A 12,165-nucleotide genomic window follows, 5' to 3' on the forward strand; every position below is an offset into this window, starting at 1 on the left:
CAAAACCAGCATCATGGTCCAGGACATCCTCACAGCTTCCCAGTTGTGGTTCCAGTGCAGCTCCTGCCCCACGGCAATGCAGGCACTGCCCAGCTCCTGAGGCAGAAGTCAGGGGGCAGCTCCAAGCCAAAAAACCTGGAGTAAAAGCTGTGAGAAAGACTCAAGAAGCCAGATGCCTTCAGGCAAGGACAGAGAATATTTTCTTTACAGCTCTCAGATTCACCGAGGAATTGATCAAGGCTGGGCGTGGGTGGGGGGAGAGTTCAGACTTGTTCATCTAACAAAAGTGTGAATGGGAAAAGAACATTCTGTCTGAGAAGCAGATCTCACTGTTTTCCTTCCCAAGTCTCCGTCAGCAGGAGTTTCTGATGTGCCCTAAAATCAAGTCAGTCTCAGGCTCTTCAGACCATGAATTTCATTTACCTATTCTTGAACTCTTTTTTCTTTAAAGTCTTTAAAGACAATCTGCCACGAAGGTTTGTGCAGAGAGAAGAGACGGGCTGGCAGATCTTACAAAACTGAAGTTGAAAAGCAGCAAATAAGCAGATGCTATCAGTTTCTTTCAGTAAAAAGAACAAAGAAACCACCTTTCTAAGAGCTGGGATTCTTTCCACTAGAAGAAGAATAAAACAAGTTACAAATACTTCAAGTCTAAAGCTTCTCCAGCTTTTGCCAGTATTCCATTTACAAGCAGTTGTAGGTACACAAAAGGGTTCCTCAGAGTAGTATCCTGTAAAGGAAAAGAAAAATTACTTGGATAACGTACTATTTTCCCTTCCCACCTTGTCCAGATGACATTGTATACGCCAATAAAAGCACCTTGACACATCAGGACCTCTATGTGCAAGGCACAGCCTAAAGCCCAGAGCAGAAAACGATGACTGATTTGCTGATACACTGTCCTTTCACAGAGCCGTACATAGGAACATAGGCAACGCTGCAGACACGCTCCGATTGTGATCTCCAGCACTGCCTGCAGAGCACAGGATCGTTTCTGCTGGTTTTCTTCACCTCAGAATCCTTTAAGGTTCCTACCTTATCATGACCCTGTCCTGCAGCTCACAATAAAAACCTGTGGTATTGGTAAAAAAATAATTCTGGTTTTTTAAGTCAAGTCTTTGGTAAGCAACTAAGTACATGCTTAAAACAATTCTGCATATGAAAAGATACCTGGTGTTGCTATGGGAAACACAGCAAACACTTGTCTTCTCATCTCCCACATCCATACAGGCACTGCTTAAACCACCCCCAGAGGTAGCACAGACCCCTGGTGCACAACAGTTCCTAGCAAGGTGAGAAAAAATTATATCCAATTCATGCCCAGCTCCAGAGACATGTTGGCAATATTTACATTAATCTCTTTTAAAATCTACTCACAGCCTGACTCTGCACTGAAAGTATTCATGTAAGTTACTTGATACAACAGTAGTAAACGTGAAGTGCTGTCACCTGCAGCTAGAAACAGAACACGTTGCTACATAAAGTCAACACATACTTACCTGCTCAGCTTGAAAAAAAGCTGCTCTGCAATTAGCATTTTCATCTGACATCTTTCCCACAGAAGTCATATTAAACGAAAGCAAAGACTAGAAGCAATTCCACTTTGGAGCTGCACCCCCACTGCACATTCAGGCTTTGCAATCTAAACCACCCAATGAAACAAGATTGTGGTTCCGTGTTTGGCGAGAACGGCTTGAGCTGACTAAATTTTTCCCAGCCCTGGAAAACATCCTGTGACCAGGGAGCAAACCCCCTTCTGTAGGGAATGAAAAGATCAGAAAGAAAACCCAAAACTGTGCCCCTGTCACCAGCTCTAGTGTACCCTTGCTGTTGTAGCAAATGCGTTCCCTTGCAGCACAGCGGGAGTGAAAAACAAAAACCTTCACGGCGCGGTGAAGCAAGGAAGCCCGCTGCTCAGACACCACGATGGAGTTCTGCTGCCCGAACCTAAAGCAGCAATACTTGAAATGCGGTGTAGCTGACACTTAAACCTCCTGCCTCCGCTTGGAAGACGGCTGAATGCCTGCTGGGTTGATTGGCTGCTTTGTTTTCCACATGTGGCTTAGCAACAGTAAACATCATGTTTAGGAACCTGCGGCCTAGATCTTTAAATCTTGGACAGAAGTTAGAAAGCAGCAGGCCCTCAGCACAGAAAGCCAGAACTGCTCAGCTCAGCGCCATCCTACACCTCGCTCCACACAAACTCGGTGAAAACCAGCACGAAGCATGAGGACTGTCAGGTTTAAGTCCTCGCTCTGAAGAAACGCAGGGCCCCGCGCTGAGCTACAGAATGCAATTAGCCTCACAATTCCCAGGTTCAAATCCGAAGAGGTATTCCAAGAAAACGGTTTGATCCCATGCTGCTTCGGCTTTTGGGCAGGCATTTGGGCTGCAGGCCATAGTGTCTGCCCAGAGGAACGCCTGGGTCTGTCTGACCGTTAAGAATACCACTGTGAATCACCACAGTCTCTCAAACATACATGGCTTGTAAGCTTTAAGGAGACAAACAAGTATTCTCAGTTGGGACACAGCTTTAATTTTTTCCCCTTCATACACATTATTACAGTTCAGTGACGTTTTTCAATACAACATTCTCTCCGGTAATTAGATATATCTAATTTTAAATAGCATTTATACATACCAATGGAATACACTGATAGAAACTGTTCTGAGGCAATGGTTCATCATGAGAAGATCAAGTAAAAAAAATAACACGAAGTGGTGTTTAAAAAAAGTTAGTTTCCTGTAGAGTCAAAATTCATCTTGCTCACTGCGCTCACGGGAAGAAACCCAACGACTTACAATCAGTTCCTGAAAATTAAAAACAGCAATTACGATGGACAGACAAAAAAAAGGTATGGATAATGGATGAGGGATGGGGATTAAGACTTTACCAAATTGACATGTATCATGGGACTACTGCAAAAACTCAGATGACTACATTTGTTCCTGAAGTGAACTGGTGTCCACACATTTTTCTCCATTTTCAAACATACATTAAACCTTATGGTCTCCATGGGTATCTGTGTTTCCCCAAGCAAATGCTTACATTCACAGTGGCAGCAACATTAAAATTTAGATTAGGAGATGTGAAATCTTTAAAAAGCCTGCAACACACTTCTCGTGCTATGGGGCACAAAGGAGCTCCACGTGCGAAACCCAGGGCAGGCAAAAGAGCCAGTGACAGCTCGAGCGGTCTCTCCATTAGCCCTGGGCAACGCTGCACAGGCGAAGGACAGAAGTAATTACTCACCTGAACCTTAATTCTTCTCATACACTCTGGTGTCGACATCTCTTCTTCAGTCATGTCGGACGGTCTAATCAAATAGCACAGCATAAGTTCCTGTTGGTAAACAGAAAACACAGACACATGAATTGCAACCGATTTCTTTCTATACGAGTTTTAGATTAATTAGAAATGCAGGTATCAAGTCTCCCACAGGGTGCCTTCTGCAAACCAAGCTGGGGAGAGCTGTATAACATGCTCATCTTCCTTATCGAAGCAGGATCCTGCTAAAACTAAACAAAAATCGTAGTGCAAGACCTGAGCACCGCGGCTCTGAGCACGGAAGCACTATGTCCAAGGCTCTAATGCAGAGAAAATCTTTCAGAAACTTTCAGTTCCACTGTTCAAAAGAAAAAAAACCCAAAACAATAACTTGTTTGCCTACAGGCAACTCAACATGTTTTTCAGAATCCTGTTTCTGGTCAGTCTGCTCTTTCCAGCCTTACTCCAACTCCCTGTTCTTTCGAACAGAACTGTACATTTAGCATTTGGAAGCTATTTTAAAGCTGGCATCTTGTACTTACCTTAGAAGCATTAACAGTTGTTCTGTTCAACCCAGACAAGCACTTCCAGCTGAGCGGTCTGCGAAGAGAACCTTCAAAATTATCGTCAACTAACTCCGCAAGGACAGAGTAGCTGGGAAGCAAAGCAGACAGGACGATTCACGGAAAGAGAATGAGCATTTTAGGAAGATCATGAAACTTAAGAACTAGTGCCTAAAACCTGGTGCTAAGCAATACATCAGCATGCGGTAAGCAAGTTGTGAAACTTAAGTCTCTTTCTACTACGAAAAGAGATAGATGATGACATGAAGATGCTTACTGGCATTTTCCCTGTCTTCTGCTGACGTTTGTAGCATTCTCTTATGAATGCCAATCTGATGTTCATAACCACTTTGCTATCTAGGAGTTCAACCTGACTAGCTAAAAAATACAGACAATTAGCACCCCGTAAAAGTTCTTCCTCCTAAATTGCAAAAATCATCCCTACTATACACTTTTAAAAGTCAGAATTACTAAATTGAATTATGCTCCTGAGCGCATTCGTCACATAGGTGCTAAATATACCTGATGCAACTTACTAATGTCTTGCTACTGTTTTGTGAATTCAATGGAATTGTGTTTTTTAGTAGCTCTGCTAAATGGAATTTTGCATTCTAAGTATGAATGCATCTAGTCAGTGAAAAAGATGTGCTTTGTGTGAGAGAAATTTACTAATTTGAAACTAGAATCAAACAGAAATATGAGCTTCAAACCTCGCATGATAGAAGGGCGGGCCTTTTCGATACAGCACTGAAATGAAAGAGAAACACCTTCATTAGATAATCAGTTTCCATCCACCTGTAGCACCACAGTCCATAAACATTTTCAAACGTTTTGTAAGTTTTAGTTCCACAAGACAAAGCTTCAGCACTTTTGAATTCTGCTCAGAATTAAGCCATGCCAGCAAGTGCAGAGAGTGAGAAGAGACAGAAAAAAAAACAAGTGGGTGCAGCAGGGGGACTCAGGGAAAAGATAAAGTAGAAAAGCCAAAGGACAGTGAGCAATTGCCATGGGAAAGCGTGCAGGATGGAATTTTTCTGCAACAGACTCATGCTTTTAACATTGCATTTGCAGCAGAAGTTGAGCCACTGGAGTGCAAGTAAAAGATCACAATAAGCCATCGAATGCTGTTCCAGGCAATTTTTCTCACTATCTTAGGAGAGGCACAGGGCACAAGTTCTTTCATGCTGGCCACCAGACCCCTTGAAAGCTCCTTCTTTATACAAGGGTACACAAGACTCGTTTCAGTGCAGCTGGACTGCTGCAACAGAGTCAAATGGTTCCACTTCCTCCTTTGCCATGAGCTTGCAAGAGGGGATTGTCTTTAATTAGCGCAACTTTTCGTATCCAGCTGGCTAGCATAGACCCGATCAGGAAAATGAGGAGCAGCACTTCCTCCCAGTTGCAACCACGATTTGCCAGTTATCCGTTACAAGCAGCTGTGGTCACACCAACTCCAAGGTGGTACTACCGAAGAAGCCAGACACGCTCAGGAGTCAGGCAGAACTCCGACGAGCCTTAAAGGAATCCACTTCCTCTGCCTGGCACAAATCCAAAGGCAGGATACACTAACACCAAACTCGGGGGAGAACACAAACGAACTGGGAACAAACTAGTATCAGTTTCACCTACACATCAGGCGACCGGTAGCAAAACTCCACCTATAGGCCAAGGTACTACGAACAGTGATGACTAGTTCAGCCAAACCTCAACACTGATCTCAAAGACTACCTCAGCACAGCCCTGACGTACTCAAGTACGCAACCCCCCCAAATCATATAACACCAGCTGCTTTGCGTGCTTACATTACAGGAAAGTGTGCACAAAGGGAGATTTTTTTTTTTTAATGACAGGCATTACTGCACTGTTTATGTTGATACGAGCTGGATGTAGTTCTTGAATCACTTAGCAAGGGATTATGGACACTAATTACTTCTGTAAAAACCCTGCCATTATCAAACGAGCAAGTCACCGCCTAAAAAAAAAACCCAAACAAAATAAAACCAACCCAAAACCATGCAGGGAAAGTTCAGCAGCTGTCCCACTTCCACTGAAAAATGAGATGAACGGACTTTGATGTGAACTGGGATCTAGATGCAAACCTGCTACTCCACAGACTGTCACGCTAACACTGCAGAGGGTGTGTTCAGAAGGGGATAGAGAAACTTGGGATGAGAATTTCCGTGCAATCCTGTATTACTTATGAACCCCAGGAAGCAAAACAACAGGCCTTTCAAGCTCTCTCTTCAGCTACTGGATCCGTGATGTTACTTTCCGCTCGTATCCTACCCCCTAGTCCAGCCAAAAGTGGGGTTTGCCAGCTGCAAGCCAGCAGAGCCCGCTCCAGCCACAGGGCTCCTCTTCGCTGAATTAGTCTTTGGCACTGGAGCCTTGCGCTGCCTGAACAGAAGCCAGCTGCAAATGATTCCTTTTTTTTTTAAGGGAGCTACTCACAGAGATCGGTTCCGTACTTCAGTCCGACTTTGGGGACCCAACCCTTGCTGCGGAAGTAGTGATACGCCATGTAGGTAGTTTTAAAATCAGGCTTCACTTTGCTGAAAACCTCCCATAGCTTCAAAACAGTTAGGGGCTCCTAAAATCACAAAGGCATTACCGTTAACGGATCCTGAACGCTGTGTGCAGCTGAGTGTAACAGCCAAATATCAAACAGCACTGCAAAGAGCACGAACTTCAGGCAATAAAACATGGAATCCTTAGATAAAACACTGAAACCTCCATTTAGTGGTTTTTTTTATGTTTGGTTTTACTTTTCCTTTGTTGTTGCTTTTTAGCATTTCACGATCAGTTCCATAATGCTCTCGTGTAAAGGAAAATCTGGTAAATCTAGAAGTACAGGTTGCAACTACTTTGTCACTGCATTAATACTAGTTTGATATACCCATAGATCAATGGTTAAAAATCCAACAACTTTTCCTGTTTCTGGAAGGGAAGACAATTCACCGTATTACTCCTCCTCTCGTATCTGCTTTCCCTAAGTTACAAGAAGATCCTTTCTCTGCAGAAAGATGGTGCTTAAATATATTTGCCTTGACAAATGCAAAACTTTAATGATATTTCTGTTTATGAAATGTCACTTTTAAGAAAAACCTCCTAATTACTCTGCTTGATGTTTCCTCCTTCAGAATTAACAGCATAAAATACTGCCACAGCAGGTAAAAATTTCAAACCAAAAGACACCGAAACTAGTGGTAACCCTGGTAATGAAACATCAATCCAATCTCTTACCTCATCATAATAAATACTTAAACATCCCAGAGCATACACCAAGAAAAAAGCCTGCAAAATAAACAGAGTAAGTTTAACTGATAGACTCTTCGTGAAGTTTATATTCCATGCAAGAGTAAAGGCTCAAATTATTTTTATGCAAGAATCCTATTGGCATCAAACAAGGTGCTTGGAAGTTTTCTTCATGACCTTTACACTTCAACAGACACAGCACTACAAAAAAATAATAAATCTATGCATGTGCTGTAGACTCTTGGTGTAGGATTTATGTAAGTGTTATATTCATAGTATTTCTATACTTAAATCCTATCACTGGTGCCATTGTCAGTAGGATTATTCACCTAAAGCAAATAGGATTGGGTCCTACAGATTTATTTTTTTTAAACATACAGTGTAATTATCACAGGTTATTATAAACAAGTTTCAGGACTAAGACAAATCCAAATACTTAGGCGATATGGGAGAAGTCTGTGCTTTAGGGACAGGTATTAAATTATGTTGTAACACAGATTAATGTTTACTTTTCAGACTAGAAGTAAAACAACTTGCACTGTACTTGAAACGTACCTCTTCCAAACTGAGTTGTAAATATTCAAAAATCCTAAATGGATTTCTTCTGCATACTAGTTTTTCCTTCTTGACAAGCTACAAGAAAAATTCACTACGTTACCAAAACTTTAAACAGGAAAAAATACTGAACTCTGAAAATATGATGCTGTAATTTTTCTAAAAGGACACTTTTTATCCTCACATTTCCTTGCGCGTGAGCAGAGTCATCCTCAGGGCATAGGCTACCTTCTTCTTCCTCTTGCACCAGCACGTATTCTGGAGCACGCTCTTTAGACTTGACCATCTTGCGAGGCCGCTGCTCAGCGCTCCCCTCAGCCTCGCAGCCGCAACACCCGACAGAGCCAAGCGTCTGGCGGGACACTTCAGCCTTCTCCTTCCTGTCACCTTGGTCCAGCTCTTCACATGGAGCCACGAGATCAGATGCTGCGTCTCCTTCCAAACACACTTTCTTGCAGCCTTCGTTCTCATTCTCAGAGCTCTGGGCTACTACATTTCCAGGAGCTGTAGAAGATTGCCTGGGAAGTTCTGTATTTTCTGTATTGCAGGTATTACCTACTGGTTCAGCTCCACTCTCTTCCAAAAGCGGCAGCTCAACAGCCTTAGTGTAATTTTCAAGAATTTTGGTAACCGAGCTGTCATCAAATCCTTGAGCTTCCAAAATACTTTTAGCCCACTGAACATGACGTTGGTACCTAGTAAACAAGTAGCTTATATGAGAAGTTCCAGGGCATTACATTCTTTAACATCTTAAAAAAAACCACTCAGAAAAATAACAAAAATGGAAGACTCGGCTTAGTTCACAGAACAAATCTGAATGTACCCCCAATAACTGTAATGCAAAATAGAACACGCACGATGTAACAGGACTCCAGTCTTCAGGAAACTGCAGATATCAGTGAGCATCAAGATTTTGCTCCCTTCTTTGGCTTGCTTTTTAAATATTAAATTTCCGCGGCAACAAACATTGTTACACAACACTGCGCAAGAACCACGCGTCAAGGACTACTGCTACACAGCTTCGAGAAGCACTAGGCAAAACCTCCCTTCTCTCATGGAACCTTAAGCTTGAATTCCCTACAAAACCACCTCGCTGTCAGGGTTTGCACGGTTAAGACACGCAACAAGACTTTGCACATAAATCTCTTACACGCCTCATCTATTGTACAGGTAACTACCGAGAACAGGATCTTCAAACTCTGGTTTAACTGCCTTGGAAACAGCGAGCGCATAGCAAAACCACCAGCGTGAAAATCTTACGCATTAACTAACCTTCAGTTTTAGCTGAAACTCTCACATCCCTGCGAAATAACAATAACCCTGTCAGTGAGGCAGCAGCTGATAGCTGTAAATACTTCTAATAGTCTTCCTTTACGATAAGAGTTTTTAGTGCCCGATTACTCATTTCTTCTTGGCAGATTGCATTAATATCGAGGTGAAAATATCAAACTTCATCCTGTGGAAGTTCCAGGTAGCTGAGCGCAGCTGTCCTTATTCAAACCTGGACAACTCTAATACAAGATTCTTTATTTCCTCAAATAAAACCCTACCACAGCAACTACAGACCAGGTAATAAAGAACTGCAGAGACAACTAAATGCAAATTGCATGTGTCAACACAAAATAAAAGTCCTTCTGAAGTCTCACAATAAAGCTACATCATTCAGTGCTGTATTTTTGTTGTTGTTGTTACAAGCAAAAAAGCAGACTCTTCCTTGTTCTTCAATTTAATTATCCTATAACTTGCCCTTTGAGGTCTCTACTGACACAAGTCATGATGTACCTTCTGCACCCAACTAATGACACTTTCCCAGATGCTCAGCCTTATCTGCTGGCACACGAAGCAGTCGCAAAGACTAGGAAAAAAGACAAGTGCTTCTGCCAGCAGTAGTAACTGTTGTAGCAGTAGTAGTAGTATTGCTACTGTTTGCCTTCCCTAAAGTTGAGGACTGAGGGAGCATAACTCTTGAATTTAAGTAAATTCAAATTCTTTTAGAGTTAAATAGAGTAACTGAATTGCACACTCTTACAGCGAGTTCACATACTGTTCAAACAGATCAAAATAAACGTGTGGTCCAAAGCAAAGACTTTAAAAAAAGAATAAATCTCTCTATGCATTATAAAAGTTCAACAGCTGCTTCAGCCCACGCTATATTAATTCAGTAAAGAATTGAGGAACTTATTTTAAATAGCCTGCCCCAGAAACTTCTCTTTCTCCTCCTCAGCTGAAGAACAAGTTTATGATGGTTGATATTCTTATGAATTAATTACCCATACTACTATGCATGCACTCAATCTTGGCCTCTAGCCAGCAATCAATACGCACGAGTTTACATGGAAAATCATGCTGAATATCACTGACTATGTCTGATTTTTCTAATGTGATTTATAAATGAAATACAAAGAAATAGAAGCAAGTCTTTAGCATTTAGATAGCCAACTATCTGAAAACCAGTAAGATAAAACATAAAATAGAATCACGTTTTCTAAAAAAATCACAAGAATAATGTAAACGGACTTACTTCCTTGATGTAATTATAGGCATGTTTACATTAGCACCTGCATAAAGAAAATCATACATTGTTTCATCAAAATAAAAATGTTTTCATGTGATTTTGAGCACTGAGGTAATCTGTGGCCTAATATTTACACACACTTAAAAGCCTCTATGCCACTGTGGTCCAATTTGTATTCGAGGACACAGCAGAACTAGAAAAGGTCCGGAGATAACAAACACCCTGCACCAGCTAAACACGCTGTTTCTCTAGGGCCTCTAGAAAGACAGTCTATAAACAAGCAAGACCAGATGTAACTGGCTATAAGCAGAATAAAAATTTCACTTATCCTTGCCTTGTGATTTCACAGACACTAAAATCCACCGATCAAACCCAAGAAGATGTGGACAGTTACAGGAAGAGAGGTTTAAGGATGACACCTGTACTTAGACAATTCAGTGAGGCCACAAGCATGCACTAGGGAGCTCCTGAGCTATGCTCCCCATTCCTGGGTTTTGCTGGTCACCAGCAGAGATAAGGTATGAGGGAGAGAGATCCTTGATCTGACCCAGTAGAGAGATTAGTTTTCTACGTGTAATTTATAACCGTGCAATTTCAATGAGCGAAGAAAACTGAAAAGTACTATTGGAATAGCGACGGAAGCCCAAAGGGGCACACTTTACCTTGCCACTTTGCAACCAGCAAAGGATCGGAAATGCTGTACACCGGCCGGCTTCTTGAAAGGATACCTTTTCCAAAATAGCCCTTCAAAGAAATGGAAAAATCCTTATTATATCATCAAACAAAAATTAACCTCTTTCCAAATATAAAGTATTTACTGCTGAGACCAGCTGAAAAAAAACCCAAACGAACAACGAAATCCTGCAGCATTTAAGTTCTGCCCAAATGCTGTGCCTTAGCTTCTGACAACTGCTTCAGCATTAAACACCTGCACTCCAAGATTTAACCGGTGGAGGGTGTTGACTCCCTTTCCTCGCTCTAAGTATTTGTCGGTCAGCATCTCCAGGCAGACTTTTGAAAGCAGAAGCAGAACACCTGTGTATCAGTGCTGTGATGATGCGTAATATAAACCAAAGAGATGGATAAAGCGACCGCATAAGGATGGTGGTGAGCTGGCACTTGGACATAAGAGGCTTGATGTAGCTTATTTTACTCAGCAAGAAATCACTGAAGTTAAAAGAATGATACAGACACTTATAAAACATTAACATTCAAACCTCCTGAGCTTTAAAAACAAGAAAATGCTTTTGTAGAGTTGCATAAAACATTAAAAGGAGAAATAAGCGTAAAAAACATGGAGTCTTTGCAGCTGTTTTTTAGCTCATAACATCACTACATTCCAGAATTTGCTTGCTGGGATAAGAATTAAACACTTTTCACATTTGACACAGAATTATGTTTTGTACTGGTTTCAGGAGAGGAAGGAGATACACAAAAACACTGGAGGCTACGGGGGAAGGAAAATATAACAGCGGGCAGATTTTAAGAAGTATTATGCTCTACCTATGTCTAGCACACTAAAAATACTGTACAAGCAGGGTAGAGCACCTTGTTATAGAGCTGTTCAATGTCTTCAGGGTTCCTCACAATAACATTGTTGTTCATAATTTCAGCTTGGCATATTCTGAAATCCTTCCCACCTACATCCACAGGAAAGGGAGCCTCATAGGTCTCAAACACTCTTCTTTTCCTTCTCGGAGGATGAAAAGCTGCTTCTGCCATTTCCTAATGTTAAAGCTTCCTCCTAAAAAGTGGAAACAGAGCATTTTAATGTTCAGGAGCTGAAGTTCACCCATTCTGTCACGTTTCAGCAACATTTTTTCCCCAATAGCAAATCAGCAATCAATCCTACAATATAACCCGAGTTTAATTCTGTAATTACTATGCCAGACAAACACAAGCAGTGATGAGCGACTGTTATCTGCCCATCTTTTCCTCTCGGGCATCGCAGAGCACCCCCTAAACACCAGCTGGGGGTGTTCCTCAGCCCAGGGCTGCCACAGCACGCT

General features: G+C 41.8%; 1 protein-coding gene across 1 annotated transcript; it reads right to left on the reverse strand.

Moving 5' to 3' along the window:
- Positions 1 to 2,751: 2,751 nt before the first annotated feature.
- On the reverse strand, positions 2,752 to 11,878 carry TSEN2 (TSEN2 tRNA splicing endonuclease subunit). Its single transcript, XM_009877031.1, has 11 exons — positions 11,705 to 11,878; positions 10,819 to 10,900; positions 10,163 to 10,199; positions 7,826 to 8,336; positions 7,642 to 7,719; positions 7,075 to 7,125; positions 6,283 to 6,421; positions 4,542 to 4,578; positions 3,811 to 3,922; positions 3,254 to 3,343; positions 2,752 to 2,811 (listed from the first exon to the last, which is right to left on the reverse strand). Exons 1-11 carry the CDS (start codon positions 11,876 to 11,878, stop codon positions 2,752 to 2,754), a joined length of 1,371 nt encoding a protein of 456 aa, XP_009875333.1.
- Between the last annotated feature and the right edge of the window lie 287 nt (positions 11,879 to 12,165).

The sequence above is a fragment of the Apaloderma vittatum genome, unplaced genomic scaffold (assembly GCF_000703405.1).
Source record: "Apaloderma vittatum isolate BGI_N311 unplaced genomic scaffold, ASM70340v1 scaffold43299, whole genome shotgun sequence".
Taxonomy (NCBI): domain Eukaryota; kingdom Metazoa; phylum Chordata; class Aves; order Trogoniformes; family Trogonidae; genus Apaloderma; species Apaloderma vittatum.

Excerpts from the sequence above, each read along its gene's own strand:
- TSEN2 (XM_009877031.1), bottom strand. The coding sequence starts at position 11,878 with ATGGCAGAAGCAGCTTTTCATCCTCCGAGAAGGAAAAGAAGAGTGTTT. Across the intron at positions 8,337-10,162 it reads CCTATAATTACATCAAGGAA|GTACCAACGTCATGTTCAGT; the intron begins GTAAGTCCGTTT and ends CTTGTTTACTAG. Across the intron at positions 3,344-3,810 it reads CAACTGTTAATGCTTCTAAG|GAACTTATGCTGTGCTATTT; the intron begins GTAAGTACAAGA and ends GTTTACCAACAG.